Source organism: Grus americana, chromosome 2, assembly GCF_028858705.1.
Source record: "Grus americana isolate bGruAme1 chromosome 2, bGruAme1.mat, whole genome shotgun sequence".
In the NCBI taxonomy this organism is placed as follows: Eukaryota; Metazoa; Chordata; class Aves; order Gruiformes; family Gruidae; genus Grus; species Grus americana.
This window is the reverse complement of record NC_072853.1, coordinates 58,388,322-58,413,025: the sequence shown is the minus strand read 5'-3', so window position 1 is coordinate 58,413,025 and position 24,704 is coordinate 58,388,322. Positions and strand designations below refer to the sequence as shown.

Below are 24,704 nucleotides of genomic sequence, written 5' to 3'. Positions count from 1 at the left end.
GCTCACATACCTTCTTCAAAATGTGTTTCACCCATATGTATGTTTACACATTTATACATAACACACAAACAAGCACAGTTCAACAGAGTATCCACAGCAGCACACTCTGTGCCCTTTCCCTCCCTTCTGTCCAATCCAGATGGCAACAGAGGAAAGAATGCATAACTATTCCTCCCAGTAATTCGCATCTCAAGAATTCAAGAAAAGCCCGCAACAGAAGCATGAACAGAGTCCCAGACAGTAGGCCTACCACAGGAACAGTACACGACAATTCTGAATTTAGACCAAACAAATAATTATCCAAAATTGGTGTTTCTTACTGCAATTCAAAGGTGCTCTTTTACAAAGACCACTACTTAGGGGAAAAATCTCTGTGACAATACTGACAGCTGTTTCAACTCCATAGGCACAGACAGAAACAAGGTATCTTTGTAAAGAGGCTTGTCTTATTAACACAGAAGGAACAGAGGCTGGTCCAGCACCAAAATCATGAAGGTTTAATTCTACAAGATTGAAATTTATAGGTAAAATAATCTGGAATAAATTGAAAATCACAATCAATCTTTGACAAAAATTTTGGATGTGTTTTAACAGTTATTTTATCCTTATGGAAACCAGTGTTATGAAGAATCTTACCACAGGAGGTACTGTCATCTAACCTTGTGGAAACAACTACCAAAACCATCCAAATGTATAGTAAAAGGTACAAAATCACATAGCTCTTATTAACAGATACTGATCCTTCCTCCTCAGTGATCCAGTTTCCTTATTAACAGACAGTCATCTAAAGACAATTTCTACTGAGAAACCAAGGTCCTTGAGAAAAAGGTAAAGGTTAATCAATTCCTCCAGAAACTGGTTCAGAAAAGACTAACCATCAAGTTCAGCATGTAAGACTAAACTGCAGAGCTTATTAAAATGTCAGGTTTAAGTGGATGGTCAAGAATAGCTGCTAGAGTAGTAAATGTATAGTGAACATGACTTCCATGAACAACAAATCACAAGCCTTCTCTTCAATAAATAAGATTTTAGCTATATTAACACATAACAGGAAACAACAGAAGAGAATCTGTAGAACAGGTAGAGATAATGACCTGAAGCCCATCCTACCTGCATCTCACAAGGATTAGTCTAGACTAGCAAGAGGCAAGGACAACTTTAAAACATAGGGTAGCTGGAAGGTATTCAGCCAGGAAACGCAAAGGCTTTGAAGATAGTAACACTGAGCTCGGTCTTTTTTCCAGCTCTGGAAGAAACTTCTGATTGTGCTTCAAAAACTGAAGCAACACAGGCTTTTGGACATGAAGGTCTTTCTCAAATGAAGCAGCCAAGCCTGTTGAGGTAAGGCAGCAGACAGAAGATTCCCTCCCTTCCAATTCCATATTCAGGAGAAGTACACAGGCATCTCAAATAGGGAAATGTTCACGCAACCTCTGGCAGAGAGAGGGCAAGAGGAACATGGTCACAGTATCTAGCACACAAGAGCTTATGTGTTGATGGCAGAATAAGGAGATGGCAAGTCTTCTCATGTCTAGTTTGATTTTTTTTTTTTTTTTTTAGTAAATCTTCCCGTCCTGGTTTCCAGATTGCTGAGAAACAAGGGTTTTATTAATAAACAGCAGCTTTAGTATACTTTAGTATACTTTAACATAATAATAGTGGCACATATCAAAGGCAATGCACTGGGTACTTAGGGTTTTTCCTCCCTTTTTTTTTTTTCAAATTTCAGTTATTTGAAAATGTAGTTAAATAAACAATGTCATATTGAAACGAATTTCACTCACACTGCTACCAACCTGAAGAAAGGAATAATGTACATATGCTATGACAGAGCTGTGCTGTCAAAAAGCTACATTTCTAGCTCAAGGCAACTTCAGACATACAGCTCCACGCTACAGAAATAAAATAGCAGACAGAGCCAAAGGGTACCAAGGACATGGTAACAACAGGTAAGCTGATTGTGGAACTGTTGTTCATTGAATCCAGCCTCAATGGACTCAACAAAATTAGAAACAATCCAGTTTAGCACACAAAAAATAACTTTTGTAAAAAGGGTACACTGAGCTTTTAGAGCTTGCTGCCACATGAAGTTGTGGAAACAAGCTGTCAAAAGGGTTCAAAAAGGTGAACAGATAAATTCATAAACAGGTTCATAAAAGGAAAAAAAAAGGGACAGGTGGGAATCTACCTCCCATCCCTAATCCCATGACTGCGGATGCTGAGGAAATACAAGCAAAGTGAACCAAAGGCAGCAGCCAGGCTTATGTCATGTCTCAAAGCAACATCTTTTCACCACTGTTAGAGACAGAACACTGGGTTAGACGAATCGTTCTGGAGGGCTGAAGGCAGTATTGCTTATGTTTAATTTACACTGTTTTCACAATGTTAGAGTTAAAAACAATGCTTATGCCTGCCACTGAACTGTGTAAAAAGTTAGAGGCTGATTGTCAGATCATTGATCTGGTCCCAGCTTTACCAGATGGAGACATGATATTAACAGGTCAGCTTCCGTACTGCAACCCTTTCCCTGCTCCCCAAATCCCCTTCCAAATTAGCATTGCCTAAGAGTAGGCAGCTTGATCTCTTACCTACAGCAAGGAATCCTCTAACCAAAGATAGAAATCACATAGAATCAACTGTTAACACATAGATTTTATTTCTGTATTTACAATGTTTAAAATAAAATATATCAGCATCTAGCTATTCCTAATAAATGCAAAAATAGAAAACTTCCCTTTTCAACAAAAAGTGCAGAAACATAAATTAGAACATGATAACTTTAAAACATACAATGTTATTCCTCAGTGTTTTTACTATGAAAACAGATTTGTAAAACAAGCACCATAATTCATCTTACAGAAGACTTTCCATCAAAGCAGCATCATAGGGCAAAACAAATAGGACGTTAGTACAGAAATGTAGTAGCAAAACTTTGAATATTTTGAATGGCATAAACTGTTATAAATGATTATAAACAGTTATAAAATTGTTTTGACTATTTTTTTGCAATAGCATTACCACATAGCCGAATATTAACCGAGCCATATTTGGTCGTCAGCACAACAAAGAAACTTTCAAATTTTCCTTCTGCCTTTGGCTTGAACTGGACTGGCACATTGATGTAATGATGGGATCTGTAAAGAGACAATTATGTGCATATTTGTTGTTAATAAACAAATAAATCTACCAGATAGAGAAATTCTGATTATACAAAAGTACCACAATACTTTATTGCTGCTGGTGTACCTAGGTAAGTTTGGTCTGCCTCTTTGCAATAATATTGACAGTGCATAAACTATATTTAGACCAAAGTGACTACATTTTTCACCTTCAGAAGTCACATAAGTACACTAAAATATCCAATTCTTTTTGGAATTCCACCAATTTGAAGCTAGTAAAATAATTTCAATTACTTCTAATTGCCTCCACATTAAGAAATATTTTGCTGAATCATTGCAAGTCAATATACCCATCCTCAAACAGTGTTTTAAAGATTTTACATTACACCTTTTTAGGTTATTTAATTCCTCTTCTTTTCAGATTGCATAAAAACATACTAAATGTAATAGGTGGCTGTCTTAATTCTCAAAAGCCTAGCGTGAATGTTTTAAAAATAAGCTATACAAGCAACAAGCTGGAAACGCTAGCCTATTGGATTCCACGGCACCCAACGGAAACATCCAGCACTAACAGACAGGTAACAAGTACAGGCACATATGAGAATAAGGAAAATTGAACAGCATCACTTAGTAAGACGTAGAAAGAAGAGGGGGTTTGTTTTCTTTTACTGTAGCTTCCATTTTCTCCCCTTAACAGTATTTAGTATTATCCAACTTCCTCTGGAACGTGCTTATTTTCCCCAGTTTTTCTTAATTTGTTCCTACCTTTTCATAGTCCTTTCCCCTACACTAATCCAACCTATCATAATCAGTCTGTGCTCTTACCCTTCTCCTACATTTGGAAATCATAATATTAGACCTACATATAAGCCTGATCCCCGTCTAATTTGTTTAGTATCATCTTTAGTGCTAAAATAGTCACACTATCAAATGTATTTTGATTTTTTTAATTTTTTTTTTTAAACAGATTCTGGTCAACCAAGTAACTTAAAATTACACACTTTAATAATAAAGACTGGCATGCTACTGTATTTTTTTAATTGGGTTTATACAAAAACAAAGTGCTAATGTTGTACTGAACTACAATTGAGAATACAGCAAAGGAATACAGCCAGATCAGGGCTTCATGTCTCATACTTGATTGCCAAGTGTTGTATAACAAACATAGCATGCTCTCTCTCTTTATCCATCTATAATATATGATATGAAGATATTTATTCAGCTTTATTTTAAAAAAATCCATTTTATATATGAAAAGCATCAGTATAAAATATGCATTACATTATAAAACACAAATTTTAGTAAGAATAGAGTCTGAAGCTGCACACAACCAGACCACCTCGTTTTTACAAAAAAGTAAATTCAGTAGAAAGTCAGGAGGGATGCACAAGTCTGTATCATCACCTCCAAAATAATATATGTAAGGTTCCTTACATATCCTAACACTTACTCAAAAAGAACAATATAACCAGTTATACTGTCAAAAACTTAATAGTAAGTTATGTATCACTGTTTAAAAGAGATGGCCACATCTGGCTGTCAAATATTAATTTCCAGAACATGTACTATATGACCTCAGTGACAGTGAGGCAGAGCACAGTGTTTTAACATATGACAGCTATATTCAATCCCATTTGACTTCTAAATTCAGGTGTCCATTTGGTTGGTGCTATACACATTATCTGTCTTCTCTAAAAGCAGAATTAGTCAGATATCATTTAGCAGTCAGCTGAATTCTCACAATCAATCAGGATAAGGCTCAACACACTTGAGTTCTCATGCTTCCTAATCCAAAGGGAAAGATGCTATTTTCATTTTCTTCAACTAACAAAATAGGAAAGTTCAGACTCCAGCTACAACAGCTCTGTGGGCTACTACATAGTATAAATGTTCTTAGAAATGAAGCAACCTGGAAGATTTTTCTCAAGTACAGTAGCCAGAAACTAGTCAAGAAGAATAGTGTCAGGACAATCAGAATTCTCCTGCAATTAACTGTTTTTCTCTTAACAAAAAGTCTTACTTGAAACTTTTCACCATGCCTGCAACTCAGCCTATGAATACTATATGGCCTTTACAGGTTGTTGCATCATTTTCAAGTGGTATTTCTGAGAAGTCAGGTATGCCTGAAGCCTACTTCATAGGCAAACCAATACTGTAGTCCTCTAAACACAATAGCAGCAATAGGTAGTGTAAAAGGAACAATATGGGTAAGCTGCATCGAAGCCATAGTAACCCCATCTATTGTCAATGAATAGCGACTCCTGACACCCCCAATGGCAGCTACTGGAAACAAAAATAATTAGTCAAGCAAAAAACAGTTTTACTTTTTAGTAATATCTGAAATATTACTACCCTGTAATCAACTTATTTCAGATGCCTTCTGAAGGTAATACAATAGAAATATCTTTGTTTTCAAACTTTTTTTAGATAAGTGTAACCTGGTAGTCCTTCCAGAAACAGAACTTAGCCAAAGGTTTTAAAAATTTAAGTGTTTTTTAATGTTTCATACATGTGTTTATATCACTTAAGAGTCATCTCATTAAAGGTACTCTTCGCAATAAAAAAAAAAAATCTACTCTGTCAACAAATAGAACTCTTTTGAATGCAAAACCCAGACAGAATTCCTTCCCACCCATTCTTTGCAGGACTTATAATATTAGCTGAATGACATCTCTCTAGTTAAAAAACAAAATATACGCTTTTAAGATATTTTGTGAAGATTATTAAAATTCCAGTTTGTTGGGCTTTTTGCTACAGTGTCTTGCAACCAAAACTGTATTTGGATAAAGCCCATTACTATTTTCAACTGAGCAAATTGTGGTAAAGGAACCAGTAGTGCTGCATATTGGTACTTCTGATGACATAACCAATTGAACAAGAACTGGCCAGGCACTATACCAACCTCTGACGGTCAGACTCTTGATATTAAAGACAATACAAACTTGCAATTCCATTATCCAGATTTAAAACTTGACTACTGAGGATTGCTTTCAAATTTGGCCATCAAAACGAAGAACATGCAACAGACCATGTTTACCAGATGACATTGTTTTGGTCCAAAAAATATGGGTAGATGGTACTTCCTAGTTTTACACACTTATTTACAGACTAATATTCCAAGTTCCTGCAAATAGTTTTCTTATACAATTTCTTTTGAACATTACTTGCTAAGATGTCTGGTTAACCTAGTTCAGAAGGAAATAGTTAACATTGGCTTTCTTGAAATCCTCCTTGATGCTGTTCTCAAATAAAAGCCATTTAAAGTAGTTCTTTTAACAGTTTTTTTTTTGAAAAAGCATCTAAGTCAAGTCATTTTTCTGTGCTTTATGCTCTTAAATGGGAGAGCTTCTTCAGAGAGCTGTTAACTTCAGATTAATTAATTTTAGAAAAGCTAGGAAAGGCCAATATTTACAACTAAGAAAAAACAGCCAAAGTTACTAGAAAAAAAGGTTGTAGAATGTTATTAGAAGGTGCAGTATAATCAGTTGATAACTTAGACAGAAACAGTAGACTATTTTAAACTTGTTAAGTTTACTTTGGATAAAAGCAATAGGAGTTTATCATGTCTCTCAGAAAATATACTAAATAGCTTTATACAGCATTCCTCAAGAATATTTTTGAAATATCTAAGTGTCTTCCAGTGGTGTTACTCACCTTTTTTTCCAGGGACAATCAAGTCATGCTGTCTTTGTCTGCAGCTGTACAGCCTCAGACAGATATAGCTAGTCATCTTTATCTGTATAGATTTTATTTTGGTCACCTGCCTCCATAAAACACCCTTCTGTGTTGTCTGATGTGACATATTTAATAAAAAGATGCCATTCAAATAGAAACACTGGAGCACATGCCTAAGTGGAGTTACAACACTTTGCACTGAACAGTGGCCTCAAGAATACCTTGAATACTTGTGGCTGACACCACCACAGCCCTGTCCTTACAATAAATGCTAAGTATCATTGACAGACACAAAACTAGATTAGAAGCCAGAGTATCTAGTTCCACTTAGGCTTTTTGCTCACAATTTCTGTTCTGCATACCCTTAGTTTCCCTGTCTTTAAAATGGGGACCCGTTTAAACACTGAGAATGTATGCTGTATGACTTCTAATGAAATGGTTGCACTTCTGTCTTCCCAACAATCCCACTGTTATAGATGAGCACATGAGATGCTATACTTCTTGAAGGGATGACTAATAGGACTGTCAAATACTTGTTGAAATGAACTCCAAAGATGACTGGGTTTATTTTGAGGGATTGTTATCACCAAACCAACTTGAAAATTCCTTTTATGCAGGTAATACACTGAAATACTTGGTATGACCAGCCAATTCCACTGACTGCTCAAACCTTGTATTTGCAGAGAATCTTTGATGCAGCTCTGCAGGTCTGTCAAATTAGAAGCATGATGAAGGCAATTTGCTTGGTCTGTTGTGCAGAAAGTATAAATGGAAGGAATGACTTGATTGTGCACAGCATGCCAAATGGTTAAATGAAGCATTAGGCTTAGCATTAAAAGCAGCAGCACTGTTAGAAACAATTTGCAGGGAAGAAATTGGCAGATGCAGAAATAACTGTGTGGGCTCATTCTGCTTCTAACCAAGATTATAGAGTATAGCTTAGCAAAAAGAAAAAAAAAAACAAACCCAAAAAACCAGACAAACCCCCTTTAACTAGACAGTCAGAATGTTGGATATTTATATCTATGTTTTAGCACTGTACATATAGAGAAAATATCTATCTTACTGAATTACTCGTTTAATTTTTTTGTTAGGAGAGAATGTTAGCATATGCATTACTCACCTTAGAGAGTATTTTGAGTGCTTGATGTAGAAAGGCTCTCCAGGACTTAAAAATTTCAGCTGCAATTTAATACAAAATGCTTAAAAGCGCACTATATCTCAGCCTATCGTATTCAATTCATGACATGCTTAAGATAAATCAGGTCACTTACAAACACAGCTTTACACAAACCCAGAGTTTAAAAATAAAGCATGCCCAGATTTGTGCACAATAAGAAAAATTAATATCTCAATATTTTAATTAAGTTAAAAAATAAATAAACCAGGATAATAACAAATCTATGCAAACTATCAGCTATTATTTTTCAGTTGCAAATATATTATAAATACACTCAGTGATCCACTCAGACAAAAGAAAAGAGAAAAATTTCAGGAGAACAAAATTCTTCAAATAATATTGACTTTAGAAACTAACTAAGACATGCTGTTGCAATCTTCTGTCAAGAGTAAAAAAAACCAAAACAGTGCAGTTGAACTGTTAGAAGGACTTACGAAAATGCATTTAAAAATAAAGTCTGTCAAACTTACCAAGTGTGTTGTAAAGGAATTATTCCGCAAGTTGACCTTTAATGTGCATGATTCCCCAACTCTAGTTGGAGGAAAAGTGTATAGGTCTTCTGGTGCATATACCCCTCGAATTATCTCATTTTGTCTGAAATGAAAAAGGGATTTAAAGACATTAAGATTTCCTACTTATATGGTCTGGATTGCGTTCTTCAAGATAACAGGTGTATTTCCTGAAACTAAATCAGGAAAATTGGAAAGATCCTGAAGGCATCAACTCTCTCACTTTAAATTTTATAGGCAAGACATTTTAGCCAGAAGGAATAATGAAAGCATCACTGTGGCATAAATATATGTACATTTACTTATACACACTTTCTCAATCTTATTTTTCCCCCTCCCATATGCTTTACTAGAGAACTAGACTCTTCTCAGAGATGCCATGTTTAACCAAAACATTTTACTCCCCTGCCATATACACATCATCCCATAGTAAAAGAACTAGAAATCAATGTACAACTGAAGAACAGCAAGGTTAAGACATGCAGTACAGTGGTCTTCTGAGAAGTGACTCCACAGTTCTATGGAGTCACCAAAAGGGGAGTATACAAAAAAGTATACACAAGATTCTACTGCTGATACCAGTTCATTTACAACAGCAAATCACGGTTAGGCAACTTAGAAACCTAAGTGAAAAGAAAAAGCATGGGAGATCGAACAATACAAAACCATTAGGAGGTATGGCAAGTCTCTTTTTTTGCAGCTATTTACTCTTTAACATAGAACCATAGGATAATTCAGGTCAGAAGAGACTCAGGAGGTCTCTAGTTCAACCTCTTGCTCCAATCAGAATCAGCTGTGAGGTCAGACCAGGCTGCTCAGGGCTTTGTCCAGTCAGATCACAAAAACTTTCAAGGACAGACACTGCACAGCCTGTTCCACCACACAGCTGTCCTAATGGTAGGAGGCTTTGGTTGTGCAGTTGGGGTTTTTTCCCCCTTTTACCCAGTTTCAGATTCTTGTTTCAAGTTTCGTCCATACATACCCGGCTTTAATTGTATGTGTTTCAGAGTAAATCTTCATTTCTGGTACAACTGGAAGCTCAGTTTTTGTGAGGGCACTTGCAGAAGCTTTCACAATTGAAGTTTCATTTTCTGTTTTAGTACCCTATTGGCAAAAACAAAGAAGCCTTTAAACTTTGCATTCAAAAGTATTTAAGTATTCAAGTACATAAGTCATTTCCCTTATCCAATCCTTTTCATTTAAAGTCTAATCTTTCAGGAACAGTAGAGTGTGGATCATTGAGACAGAAGCAATGATTTAGGAGGAATACTTTAACAGGCTTCTGTGGCTTATGACTACTTTATTTGTTGCAAGCCAGCTCACAACAAACTAGCAGTGCAGGTGGAATTTCAAGAAGGCTGCTAGCAACGAAGATTTTACTAAAAGCCAAAACAAAAACCAATTCCTCTGCAGATATTCTGCCCATATGCCTCAAGAACAACAAAGTCAACTAAACAACTGCTCAGAAAGAAGGCATAAGTCATCATTATAGTTTCAATTCTCACAACAGCAAAAAGCTTTGTACTAATTTTGTATTATGAACAATACATCCTTCTCAAAGAAAGGTCTCCCCAGAAAAACAGAATCTGATAATGCATTATATGGTAATTGTTACATGCAGAAATTAGGCCAAAATATTTACCATGGTCAAGACCTCCACTCAGTGCATTCTAACACAAGGAGACCAGATCACCCTAAAGGAACACTTCACCAAACAGCCAACTTCAAATTCTGCATTGTTTAACAAATCTAGCCAGATACTGTTTGGAGCCCGTTGGGTCACAACACCTTGAACAGAGTCAAAGAACCAAAATAACCTCCTATACTTATGGTCATACAACGTTATCTCAATTTTTGAAATCGTGCTGACATTTTACACAAGCAGTTGATTTCCTCACACAGGGAAGATTAAAAAAATAGATTCATCTTCAATAGAGCTGCTATGACAAACTTGTCTTTTAGACATTCATTTCTTCTATTGAAAGAGCTGCTAATCAGTCTGTCAGGAATGGCAGCAGCCAAAAAAAAAAAAAATTGAAGAATGTTTTTCAGTTGCAAATAACCCATGAACCCCAGCAGAACCCAATACATAAAGACAAGAAAGGATCTGTAGATGTGTCTTGTTTCAAGAGCTTTTAATTTTCCATGTAGTGAAAAATTATGGGTGTCATGCCTCAGTGTTATCATTCCAGTTCTAATTTATCAATAAGGCAAGTTTCCTGCATGAGAATAAGGCACGTTATGGGAAACGATCTGAAGTTTCCCCAGTCTTTATAAGGGCATCTGAAGTATTGCATGCTTTACTACACGCCCTACCAACTTTTCCTGATTCAAATAACAGCAGTATGTTAACACTGTCCACATGGTTACAACTGAGTGCTGTTGTTCCAAAGCTGCCTCAGGAGCATAGAAATCTGTTTAGCTACAAAATTGGAATTATTTTGCTCACAGAGCTTAAAAAGGTTTTTCCTTCTCTTACTCCTGGGATATCCAAAGAAGATGAAGCTTTGTAATGCTGATAATAATAATAGATAAAATCAGGATTCTTAGTAAGCAGTATGTTTAAAGTATTAAGAAACTCAGCTCAGTTTGTTGCAAAATGTAACATTAAAAAGTTACATAGTTACACAGCTAAAGTACATAAACCATGTAGATCAAAAAATGGTATGCACTTCACATTTGTTAGTATCTTCAAACAACAGCAGGGATTCTTTATGCAGTCCTCAACTTTCTACATGCTAAAGGAGCAATCAGAACATAGGTGCTGCCTCAGCCTTCCAGCAGGTTCTTGCTAGCTCCCTGTTTCACCCAGAAGAGACCAATAATTAGACCGAAATACCAACCCAAGACTTTTGTGCACAATTATGATATTCTTAGCTCAATGATCTTAGAACAATAGCTGATAGCAGCCTAACAAATGTTTCTCAGGAAAAGAAAAAACTAAGTTTGAATGGCCAGTATTGAGAGATTGGGGCAACAAAGCACATGTAGAATCCCACCTTCCTTTGTCCCCGGGATCAGTTTTGGAGACATGATCTGCTGAGCTCCTGACTATGGTTCCCCATGGTGGGGACTGCAAACGCACGCAGAGCATAATCAAAGTCACAGTTAATTGATTTTTCAAGAAAAAATGAAGATGGTAAGTGCCACTGATTTTCCTAACTTCACTTCGTTCTTTTAGTTCTTTCTCGAGCTCTTCCGAATTTTTCATTTCGTTTGAAGTGGTGCTATAAATAAATACCTCTCAGTCACTCTGAAAGACAGTCTTCCCACTTCATTCTATCAAAAGTCACATTAAGCAGAGCCGTAGCCCTCTGCCTCAGCAAAGCCAGCAGGATCCAAGTCCTTTCCAAAGTTGTAGTAACACAGTCTAAACTTGATCCCTAGGACATAATAAATTGACTTGTCTTCTCAACTAAAAGTGGATCTGATTAAAGAGCTGCAACAATCTAAGAAAAGGTTCTGTGTTGACCCCTCTTCCAAACAGATGTATAGTTCCCTACCTAGTTGATAAACAAAGTATTTCCCTTTCAACTCTTTTTCAAAACCATCATGACACATTTCAAGCATTTTCTACAAAATTTTTCCCATATGCACAAAGAGATACTGGGAAGATCTAATTGTTAACAGCTTTGAAAAAAATCAAGAGGAACAAACCTGACATGGTAGTTCAAAAACATTAGTATCAAGTTGTGCCTCTCAAAGATTTACACAACTCTGACAACTGGAAACATTTTAAGAGAATTCTTCAAAACTCTAGATCTCTCACAAAGAATTCATCTTTTCTCAATTTCAACTAGCTTTAAACAGACAAATGACATAGACATTTTCCTCATTTTAAGGAAAATTACTTTCAAAGAATTAGATGGAAGCTGAATAAAAAAACCCCTCCCAAACCAAACACTATACAGGTCTCATTCTTCATGCCAAAATTAGAAATCATATACATATACTTTTTTAACAAGTCCCCTTTTCAATACAATTGGAAGAGTCCCCTTTTCAACACTGAGAAGAACAAGGATCCTACAAAAGAAAAGGTAATGTACCCCAGCAAGAAGGGTAAGTAAGGTTCCTACTACTGAAACAGGCTTGGTACTCTCAAGAAAGATCCCAAATCTTTATCTGGGCTCCTTAGAAAAATCAAGTCAAACTCCCTGGAGAAGACAGCAAAGCATATACAGCAATCACGCAATATCGAACTTAGAAAGTTCTTCATATTCAGCTCATTTAACTAATCATTAGAATTAATTCTTCCTAATAGTAACAGATTCTCTGTTATGTAGGCTCCTCTTGTATGGATGGTGAGGTAGGGATTAAAAGCAAGATAAGGAGCACAAAAAAATCAGCTCTAATTCCCAAACTCCTCCTTCCAAGCCTTACCATAAAATTAGAGCTGAGGAACAACAGGGGAGCAAAGGAGAGCTCAAATCCAATTGCTCCCATGAACAAATCTCAAACGTCACCCTCACCTACGTTGCTACTCCAATAAAATACTCAGATTCTATCAGACACACATCCATATCTCCAATATGGATATTTGAAAATTCCAATAGTGCATTTTGTTACATATAATAGTGAAAGTCAGTTACTACTTTTTTATTTATTTACAAAAATAAAACCAATCCACTTAGTGTCTGAAACACAAATCTACATCTACAGAAATAATTCCCACAGAAGGTAAGTTTGTCTCTGCTTTCTCTGAGCAAAATAAAATTTTACAATTTAAATGGCCAAAGATAATGCATTATCACATAAGCAAGATGAAAAAGGTATTTTTGTAATATAAGGAAAACAAAAATTTGTAACAAAGCAAAATTTTTGTAATATAGTCCAACAAAAATATCAGCAGGATTTTTTTTCAGAACATGACAGTGCATATGAGAGAGTACTGTATAGTAAAATTAAGATGTTATAAAAAATTTGTGCTCAGGACAGCATTTATATACTCACTGCTCCAGAAAGCTGAAGTCTTAATTTGTGTTTCCAACTAGGTTTTTCAACTGGGTGACACTCGAGGTCCCAGAACTGGGAGTAATCCCCGTTATCTCTAGGTAAAAAGATTACATCAACCTACCAAAACAAGAGGAAAATTTTACAGAAGCTTATTAAAATTATCTATACATCTTCACAATTTTACCTACTCAAAGTTACAGTTAATCCAGCACAAAATTTACACATTACAGAACATACATTCCACACACAGGTGATCTTGCAGAAGACAATACAGCTCATCCTCCTTTGCCCACAAGAAAGTTCTGATGAAATAGGTTGTGCAAGCAATCTTGAACAAAATTTGAGTTCAACTAATCTGCTTTAAGCAAAGTCAGCAAGTGCTTGCACAATCATTTCCATTAGTAAAATGGGGGAGAAGGGGACCAAGATGGGAAATACACATAGCTGAAAGACAGCAATATCTTCCTTCATCTGTCAGCTAAGCTGTGGACAACTGCACTCCTCCCACCCCAAGTCTATATAAGCACACTATGCTACAATTACTAGGCAGCCTGAAATTTAAACCAGCTTGCAGGCTATACATTTGATCATCCTTAAAGGTCACCTATGTAACAAAGGCTTGTCTCTGTATAGTGCTGTACCAGATTAATTCAAAAGTAAACTTGCACTGTTTTCAGAGTTGAGGTTGAAGGAAGAAAGAGAAGGAGAGCAGCAGATTAGATCACTACAGCTATATCTAATTAGCCAAATATTATCATACCCACTGCAAAAAACAGCAAATCACAATAGCACCGTACCTTATCAGCTCCAGCCAACAGCCTGACATGCCAATAATGTAAATGTTATTCAAATAGGCCTGAACTAGGATGGCTAAGGCAAAGACAATTGTTTAAATTCAAACAATAGTTTTCAATAGTATGAAATAACTATGAAACTGGACAACAGAAAGTTTCTGTCTTCTAAATAGATTACAAATTGCATCATCATAGAAATAATGTAGTTAAGGAATGTCGTAATAATCTATGAAGATGAACAGATAGACTTGAAGTAGCATTGAGGGAGGTGGTGAGAACAAAATCCCCATAGAAACCCATTCAGTATGTCCTTGGATGTGCTTTATAGCTGTGGTTATGAAACCCTCTACTGGCCAGGACATGAAACTGTAAGCCAAATGAAACCAACTTCAGGAACAGACAACTATTCTTGAACAAGTATGACAAGACTGATTCTAAGGAAGCAAAACTGGTTCTCATACCAGTTTTGTAAGAACCCAGTATTATTTGTGATTTTCTTGTGGATTTTTACAAAGCATTTAAAAGTAATTTTCTGTTCTAGAGTTATTTATCTTTAAAAAAAAAAAAAAACACACCACAAAACAGAAAAACACCACCATGTCAAAGTCGAACTACAGATTGCATGAATTCTTAGAATCAACTCAGCTGACTTTATAACAGCTGTGGTAAGTAGATACTGACTACCTGATACACCCCAGGATCCAGTTTTGGAAGGCCACCATTTTATCATTATTAGATAAAGTATGACCAGCTTCAAAAATTCAACTGTTATTTCAGAAAATTTATCATGTAAGATCCTAGTTTACAACTGAGATTCACTAATATGCTTGAAATATTTATAAATGTCAGTTTACCTTCTCTTCTCTGTGAGCTTCAAGAGTACCAGAAACACGGGAACATCTGAAAGCGGAGTAAGTAACCCTATAAACACAACCAGTTCCATCCACATCCTGCAAATAAAGTTATGAGTCAGATTCAGAAGGGGAAAAAAACCAAAAAACAACCCCCCCCAAACAAACAAACAAATCCCCCCCACCACAATACACTCCCACACACACCACCCTTGTAAAGGACTGAAGAAAATACACCAAATGAAGCTGCTTTCAAGTGAACAAATAATATTGACTCCCTAAAAGCAAACTACCACAACATTTATGCAGTCCCCACGACTACTGACTTCCAGTTTAGAGGTGGTGCACTGGCTGGAACACACCATACTCAGTCTTCTGGCCTACAGCTAAGAGTGCTACATAACCATTTTTCATCCTTTCATGATAGCAGATCATAATAATTCTAGCATAAAATCAAAGTGACCATGCCAGCATTTCAGACTATCAAAAAATAGGGAAGCATTTACAAATATCAATGGTACAGCTACAGTAATTGCATAGATGGCAGCAGTGTAATTCAAATGTCCTTGACCTAACTTAGATTACCTACAGAGCTACTATTCCAGCAGCAGAAGTCGCAAAACAAGGCAAGTCTAGCATTCTGGAGCCAAAAGGGACATGTATCTTTCATGTATGCTTGACTACTTAATGAATCTGCATGATGATACTGGAGGAGCACAAGCAAACTCTACAAGCCAGTAAGTGAACCAAAAATTGTCCCACAGAGCACTGATTCACAGTCAGGGAGCAAATAAGAGATGAGAAAAGGAGTAAAACATTTCCCTGACATAGACAAAAAAAAAAACTTTGTAACTGAGCTCTTGCTCAAATATATATTATTTCTGGAGAGGATGGACGGAGAAAGGAGAGAACAGCAGGAAGAGAGAAGGAAAACAACCAAGAGATTTGCATAAAACTGCCAATGCTAGCAGTCACTCACTTTAACATAGGGTGGTGCAAAAGATGACAAATGCCACTTCACATTTTCATCCCCTTTATTCTCCATTTCCAGGTAACTCTCTAGAAGAGAAATATCAGAGTAGTATAATAAATGTCTTTGTTCAAGTATCATTAGTGGAAAGAGTTTAAGCAGAAACTATGTTTCAAGACACACGGAAGTTTAAGGGAAACAGTTCTCATGATGCCAGCTCCAAGAGAAGACTCGAACAAAGCACACTGTCATAAAATTCTTGAAAGGTTATACAAAAGAAATTTGAAGTAAAGTCTTCTAGTGAAGAATTGTATTGAAGATGCTTACAAGAAACAAAGCAAGACCTAAATCTCACTCTCAGTAACCCTAAAACAATAACAGATAATCCTCTAAGAACCTGAAGCATATCATGTGGTAATATGTGAAAGTATTGCTGGTAGTAGGAAGTTAGCTTCTTACAAATGCAGAACATGACAAATAGCAGAGATATCTAAGTCACCTCCAACTGTCTCAGTTTATTGCATTCAGATTTTTGGCAGATACCTTCACATACCAGCGTACAAGAAAATACCCCCAAAAAAAGCCGTAAGATACTCAACTCCCTCCCAAGATACTATTTGGCTGTTCAGGGAAAAAACACTGACAGCGTTATAGTTTAGGACCAATCAAATAAAGCTGCAGCAAATAAAATCTGTTCTCATCCTAGTATGGATTTGTTACTCTGTGTGTGTGTATGTATAAAATTTCTGTGTGTATATATATGAAATCTCAATAAAAAGCTTATGCTTGACTTGCAGAAAGGAGAACAACTCACATCATCAGAAAATCCCAACTTTGACAGTATCAATAAGCATAGTTCACACCTTGAAATGTGCCTCTTGCCAAGAAACAACAGGACATTTGTAAGATCATCTCAGTTGAGCGTAGCACTTCAGAAAGTTTAGCTGCATATATATGGGACATTTATAAAAATAGTAAAGAGTATTATACTATACTCCTCTTTCATAAGTGTAGCAAAAAGCCCCAGATGTAATTGATAAATTAGGCCTTGAAAGTTCTAAAAGTCTGTTAAATAAAAAAGTAGCATCAGTGAGTCATTTAAAGAAAAAAAATCCTCTTTACCTAGAAAATTAAGCACTACCAAAAAAATCTGGTATCTAGATAACAAAATGACAGTTTCACACAGTAATCTGGAGAATTTTAAGCATTACTGGAATTAAAAGTACAGACTGAGGATTTGAGACTCTATTATCAGTGTCCACCTCAATCATTAAGTACAGGACAAGGATAGCCAGACTCATAGCTGACATTCCTATCATCTTAAGGAAGAACATTTATTTCTCTGCTACATGCAGATAGATTTATCTTGCATCTTATGGACACATACACAGAGGAGAATGGGTCTACTGCAGAAGTGCATTGACCCAAAAGAGCTTCAACAAAATGCAGTAACCTTATAGTGTCCTCTTTGCTCAGGTACAGTATGGTTGCATTCATCACAGTAGTTTTAAAAAAATGGCAACTTACCTGTCTGTATGCAAACCTATCTGTGGGAAAAAAGTGTGGCTATACTGCGCAAGGAAAAAAAAAAGGGAGAGGGGACTTCTGAAAGAGAGTTCCATCACAAGGAATTACATTTCAAACTGAAGTCAGAAGGGGGGAACTGGTCAATCACACTTATTAGACTAAAAGAACAAAGTCAAGGCATTCAAGTTCCCAAACAGGCAACAGAGTAAACAAAAACTCTGAGCACAAGATAACAAGATACTACAGATGTTACATTTACTAAGTAAGCAATAATACCTGAGCTTTGGCCAGGTCTTGTTTTAGGAAAAACAATGGTTCTGTTCTTTATTTCCATTTTTGTTAGAGGGAGCACTGAAAGAGGTTTTGCCACATGAACGGTAGGACTTTCAGACTGTGGAGTAAATACAGCACGTCTTCTAGATGGAAAGTCTGCTCCAGACACACTCTGTGCGACTGCCTCTTGAATCTGCACTTTAATAAACTTTTGCACAATTTGGAGAAAAAGAAAGATTTAAATAATGAATGCTAATATATTAACAAGTCAAACTATTTAACTCTATTTCCTTGAGCTGTAAGAGCTCACGGTGTTCAGCTTTACATTCCAACAGAGAAAGAGTTGCATACATTAAATCACCAGGTCTTCTCTAACTTCAGTTCACAAAGTTTAAAAATTTTAGGACAAGTTTAATTTAGTAGAACAGCAAATTTTCAGTAAATTTTCCCATCTACATGTTTTAATTCAATAGGAGTAATAATGTAAACTAGTTAAATTTAATTGACAACTGCTACAATATTCTTTGCTGGCAGAGAACGGGAACAAGGCTGCCTCACACAGAACAAGCTTTGTGTTCAGCTACATAATTAGCACTTCCAAAAATCTTCAGGTAATGCTAGTAAAATCTTAGCATGCTTTTTGCTTAATTGGACAGGTAGCAAATAAAGGGCAAAAGCATCATCAACTACCAGATCTCTTGCAGTTTGATTGTTTTTGCTACGATGTCTAATGTTGTCTTAGTAGGTTTCTTCTCTTAAATCCTTTTCCTGTATTGTAGGACATAAGATAGTTAACTACGTGCACAGTCTCCATTTCCTTCCCAACTCACTCTTTTCAACAACCTCCCTGTTTGTTTGGCCTTTTTTTAAGGCAGTTTCCAATTCTATATCATACCTCACCTCCTCCATCAAGAAGGAAAGTAGGCAGATATGCTATTTTATCCTTCCAGTGTCTTTTATTTCTCTTTCCATGCATTGTTACAAGTTACCCAAAATACATACTGGCTGTAAAAATATAAAAAAGCTAGGTGTTTATTTCTTTGGAGGCGATTACCAAGGAGTCTTTCTGTTTTTACACTGATGAAAGAAGAAATTGTTGGCTTCAGAAATTTTATGTATATGCCTTAATTTAATCAGGGAAAAGTCCTGGATTAAAATGCATGAAGAGCAAGAACCTGTTCTAGACATTCTTTATCACAGACTGGTCAGCCAGAAGCTTAAGTTTACCTTAACGGAGCTGAAAAGGAGATGTGGTGACTTGTTCAAGAACCTCCTTTAACTTCTTTTATTTTAATATATTATATAGACTACTGTTATATATGCATGTGTACATATATATTTAGCTTTTCTAGAAAATGCTGCTAAGGCAGTGGTGGGTGCAATTTTGTTGGCAATTCAGTCTAAGTGTTCACATCATAGTATGTCTTCAGAGATTAATGAATTAAGAATCTCAGTTTGCAAAACAGCATCTTAAATATGTGTTGTGGTTTAACCCAGCAGGCAGCTAAAACACCCACACAGCCATTCACTCACTCCCCCCACAGTGGGATGGGGGAAGAGAATCGAAAAGTAGTAAAACTTGTGGGTTGAGATAAACACAGTCTAATAGGACAGAAAAGGAAGAGAATTATCATCATGATGATGATTAATAATAATAATAAAAACCAACAAGTGATGCACAGCACAATTGCTCACCACCTGCTGACCGATACCCAAGTAGTTCCCGAGCCACAGCACTCCCTGGCCAACTTCCCCTAGTTTATATACTGAGCATGACACCATACGGTATGGAATATCCCTTTGACCAGTTTGGGTCAGCTGTCCTGGCTCTGTCCCCTCCCAGCTTCTTGGGTGCCCCCCACCTTCTCATTGGTAGGCCAGTACAAGGAAGCTGAAAAGCCCTTGACTGCTTGGCAACAACTAAAATATCAGTGTGTTATCAACATTATTCTCATCTTAAATCCAAAACACAGCACTATACCAGCTGCTAGGAAGAAAACTGACTCTATCCCAGCCGAAACCAGGACACTATTTTTTTTTTCTTGAGAGAACTTTACAAATTAGAACGAATAATGAAACTGCTGTCTCATACATAAGAGGTGTTAGCAACGTTACTAGACCTTATCCAACAGAGTAAAATAAACAGTTTCAACCTCAACTCTCAAGTAAGCCACGTACCTTTTGTCCGTTATCACAATGAATATAGATTAGACCACTCCAAGGAATTAATGAAGGCTTTGTGGCAAGCGATGGATTAGGACTCACCAGAATTAGTGTACTGCTCCTAGTAAAAGGAAAAAAAAAATATTAGCATGATCCTCATATTAGAATGAGTATCTACAACAGATCACACTAGCCTCCCCCCCAGAAGGATGCACTTTTAAGATAGCAAGTAAGTGAAGATGATCTAGAGAGAGTTAGATTTAAGGTATTCAGATATCCAACACATAATCAAGCTTTAGTAGTCAGAAACTTAACACTAACACACTTTATAAACTTCTCACTGATGGTTAATGGTCATAGGGAAAGAGTAAATCTTATCTATTGTTAACATATACAATCAGTCAGGCCACATAAAGCAGACATATAACTACGTGTTTCAGAAAAATAAGCTTCAATACTAGTCAACAAGGGAATTGTACTGTTCAAACAAAGTATACTGCACAAATTGCATTTCAAGAATCTTTTAAATTGTAGTTTTAGAGAAGCAGCTTACTTTCCTTCCCCCCCCATGCAGAACTGATCTTGGAAAAAAGAAAAGCCTTTCAATGTTATCTATGCTTTCTATAGTTTTTTATAGTAAGGAACACTGAAGAATCTAAAGTCACTTGAAGCAGTTATGGCATCACACAGTAATTTGACCAGTGAGAACAAATTCTGATTTACAGTGTTCCATATTCTATACTAGAGATATTTAAATAAAAGAGAGGAGAAAGTAAGCAATGAAGTATTTAAAAATGAGTTTGAAATCACTGAAGTAATGGTCATTGTTTCTATGTTGGCAAAAGTATTCAACCCACACCTGAAGAATTAACAAGATGTCATTAGCACAGCACTTTGCATTTGGAAAGTTTACTGTAGGAACAAGATCAGTCCCCATACAAAAGCCAGTTCCATAATCGTTGTCACAATATGACTATCTCCACAAACTTCAATTAACAGATGTTAATGGCCTTAAAATATTAAATCAGGACACTGATATTTCCTTAAAGAATTGTGGTGTTTTTTTGAATCTCAGCAGTTTTCAGAATCTTTTCATTCATGGTTCTCTCTCTCACGTACAAGCTGTGTATGTGAAAATATGATTTACTAAGTACACACGCTATCTGTTATCACAAACCATTCCACTGTCTTTACATTTACTGAAAACTTCTCATGCAAATCCCGTTTGCATGGGGTCACAAACCACGTGTCTCACAGAAGACTAACATTGAACCTAAAGACACTACCTGTCAGTACTTTCATTGCTATGGAAAGGAACAGAGTCTAGGGAAGAAACTCTTTCCAAAAGCGGCTCTTGCAGCCTCTGGAGATTGCAACAGTCCCTGCTCCAAAAGTGCAATTCCTTTCACAGCACTTAACAGTATTTCCAACACTGAGGCACAGCAACATGCCAGAGGATGGTTTCAGTTCACCTCCACGAAAAAATCTCTTGGAATGCTACCAAGTTCAGTACAGACTCAGGACTTTATTATTCCACATTCAAGCAGGTTAGAGGTTGCCTTTAGCTCATTCCATGGAACTTAAGAGGTTTTGCCAAGGTGAAACAGAGGGTGGTCTGCTTGCTCTAGCAAGGCAGTCAGTCCTTGATCATAGGACCTTCTTTCACCATCACTGAGAAATCAGACCTTCTGCTTTCCTGGCTTAAATCAGTTCAAGAATTCTGCTGGCCCTAGCCATCGCAATGCATAGTATAAAAGATTCTGGCTGGCTCCTGTCCTGACAGGATGACTGCTCTTGGCACTGCAGGATATGGTCGTGGAAAGTAGAAAATCGGGCAAGCACAGCTTGCTCTGCTTAAGTCAGCTATTCCCACGGGTCTGTTTCCTACTTGCAGGCCTCTGTTCTTGATCCAGAGTACTTACTTGGACCCAACATGTGAGGTTTCAGCTCATTCTTTTCCAGTGAAGGGAACACATTTTAAAATTATGCAGTGCAAGAAAATTGCTTGCAGAAGGCGTTCAATTCCCTCTTTTTAAGAAATCATTCCACAGACAGTCCTGAGTCTAGGGTATGAGACACTCAAGATGTCCGTCCTTTCACAGCTACTGAAAAGGTATTGTTACCACTTTTTGAAACTCTTGCTCTCGGCACCAACTGAATTTGCAAGGAGTGGCAGATATCCTAGCCCTTCCAGAGAATCCTCTTTAATTAGTTCTCACTAGTGATGAAAGTTACCCAGCAATACATCCAAGAATTTACATCTACATGAATATGGAAATAAGTTTTTAAATGCATCACATCTTGCAGTTACACAGGACTGAAAAGGAAGTATCTGCTTTGGGCAAACATCTACAAAGTTAAAAGCAAATACTTAAATAAAACTCAGAAAGTAAAACCTATTTTTTGTGGAACAGGAAACTTTTTTTTCTGAAGATGAGAATAGTTTAATAACAGGGTCTTAAAAGTCATTCTGAACTGACCTTAAAAAACCATAAATTTAGAAGTGAGAGGTGGTCAAAACTTTCAAGCATTTTATTGTGAAAGACTTTGCTGACATCCATGAGAAGTCTCATACACACATACAGTGATATTACGACCACTGTTCCAAAATACTGCTAATTAAGACACAGACAACCCAACATTGATTTGTCATTCTTTTCATGCCTACAGATACTGAGAAGCCAAAGGCTGAGCGGCAAAAACCAGTTTCAGGGTATAATCTAAACAAACTGAAATAAATTCCTAAAAACTAACTAAAATCCCTGAATTAACTAAATTCTTAAACTAACTAACAATAAATTCCTCCAAAATCTCACCATGCTTTCACATGTAAAAGAAATCTATGAAAAGAAACTTACTCTGGTTCAATAACTCCATGTTGTGGGGTGATAGTAAGGCAGTGAGCTGGCCATGAAAGCTCAAATGTCAACATCCTATTAGAATTGTTGACAATTTGTACATGTCCAGTGTCTGCTGTTCCACCTGTAATACAAAAAAAGCTATAAAAAGCTAACATGTACAAAAATTCACAGACGTGCCCAAGATTCAGAGATGCACCAATTAAGATAAAGCATTTTCTGCCCTATTTTTACCTCCATAATGCTTTAAAATCTTCATGTGTATGCAGTGCGTATTATATGTATACACATACAGAGCATACTACCTCCGACACTTTAACCAAAACTGCATTCAAACCAAGTTTACTGTTTACATGTAAAGCTACTGCAGCAAGATTATTGGCCAAGCCACATTTAAACACAAAATAATTACAAACATAGTATACAGTACAGTTATTTTAATACCAGAATGGTTATTTTATTAACTTCAAAAATACTTACTAATAGAAGGAGATGTCAAAGACAAGTACTCAGGTTTAACAGCCCAAGTCTGTTGAGCATCTGATTTATTCTGAACCAGATCATCAGTTTTTACAGGTAATGAAGGACCCTGAGGTCCTTTAACAGGAAGAACATCCAAAGTTGCATTGATATGTCTGACAGAGTTCTCAAATCTGAAAATAAGATTGTATTAAGCAAAAGTAGTAATAAAAATAACTTATGAATACTTATAACAGCCTACACTTAGTATTTCTCAAAATTTAGTACTGAAATAATGTTCTTTACATGGGCCTTCAATTTAATTCACTTTTCCATTATTAAGAAAAAATTAATTCAGCAGCTATATCATGACACAGCTTTTTCACAGAACATTTAGAAGTGGAAGGTACAGTTCAGAATGGAAGATACTGAAATAAACAATTTTCTTCAGGTGATAATAAAGTAAAATACTTCCTCTGTACCTATTTTATTTAGATTAAGAAGGTACTGCAGACAGAAATAAAGCAATATGAGTTGTACTTCAAAGAATGCTGGAGGTCAGTAGGGACCTCTAGAGATCACCTAGTCCCACACCTCTGCTCAAAGCAGGGTCAGCTATAGCAGGTTACGCAGGGCATTGTCCAGTCAGGTTTTGAATTTCTGCACAGATGAAGACTCTACAACCTCTCTGGACAACTCGTTCCAGTGTCTGATCACCCTTCACCAGAAAAAGAAAGGGTTTCTTCTCATGTTTAAATTGAGGTTTTTGCATTTCAGTTTGTGTTCACTGTCTCTTGTCCTGTCACTGGGAAACACTGAGAATACTCTGTCTTCCTCCTCTTTACTTCTCTATCAACTATCTGGGGATGGATGAGGAGCTGACCGAGAGCCTATGGGTCAGGATTAAAGGGAGGGCTGGGACAGGGGACATCATAGCAGGGGTCTGCTACAGGCCACCTGACGAGGGGGACCGAGCAGATGAAGCCTTCTATAGGCAGACAGGAGCAGCCTCACACTCACAAGCCCTGGTCCTTATGGGGGACTTCAACCACCCTGACATCTGCTGGAGGGACAACGCAGCTGAGCGCAAGCAATCCAGGAAGTTCCTGGAATGTGTCAATGACAACTTTCTCCTCCAAGTGATAGAGGAGCCAACGAGAAGTGCCATGCTGGACCTTGTTCTCACCAATAAGGAGGGCCTGGTAGGGGATGTCAAGCTCAAGAGCAGCCTTGGCTACAGTGACCACGAAATGGTGGAATTCAGGACCCTCAGGGCAGCGAGGAGGGTGTGCAGCAAGCTCACTGCCCTGGACTTCAGGAGAGCAGACTCTGGCCTCGTCAGGGATCTCCTTGGTAGAATACCATGGGACAAA

The 24,704-nt window shown here is 36.9% G+C and overlaps 1 protein-coding gene across 1 annotated transcript in view; it reads right to left on the bottom strand.

Moving 5' to 3' along the window:
- Positions 1 to 2,643: 2,643 nt before the first annotated feature.
- The window catches only part of CEP192 (centrosomal protein 192), a 94,686-nt gene continuing 72,625 nt past the window's right edge, over positions 2,644 to 24,704 (bottom strand). The window contains exons 44-54 of the mRNA XM_054814184.1: positions 23,353 to 23,525; positions 22,873 to 22,996; positions 20,030 to 20,135; positions 17,855 to 18,059; positions 16,061 to 16,140; positions 15,085 to 15,180; positions 13,434 to 13,553; positions 9,466 to 9,587; positions 8,445 to 8,568; positions 7,918 to 7,976; positions 2,644 to 3,134 (exon numbers count right to left, since the gene is read on the bottom strand). Of these exons, the coding sequence (XP_054670159.1) occupies positions 2,996 to 3,134; positions 7,918 to 7,976; positions 8,445 to 8,568; positions 9,466 to 9,587; positions 13,434 to 13,553; positions 15,085 to 15,180; positions 16,061 to 16,140; positions 17,855 to 18,059; positions 20,030 to 20,135; positions 22,873 to 22,996; positions 23,353 to 23,525 (1,348 nt within the window). The 3' untranslated portion in view covers positions 2,644 to 2,995. The remainder of the gene's footprint in view (positions 3,135 to 7,917; positions 7,977 to 8,444; positions 8,569 to 9,465; positions 9,588 to 13,433; positions 13,554 to 15,084; positions 15,181 to 16,060; positions 16,141 to 17,854; positions 18,060 to 20,029; positions 20,136 to 22,872; positions 22,997 to 23,352; positions 23,526 to 24,704) is intronic.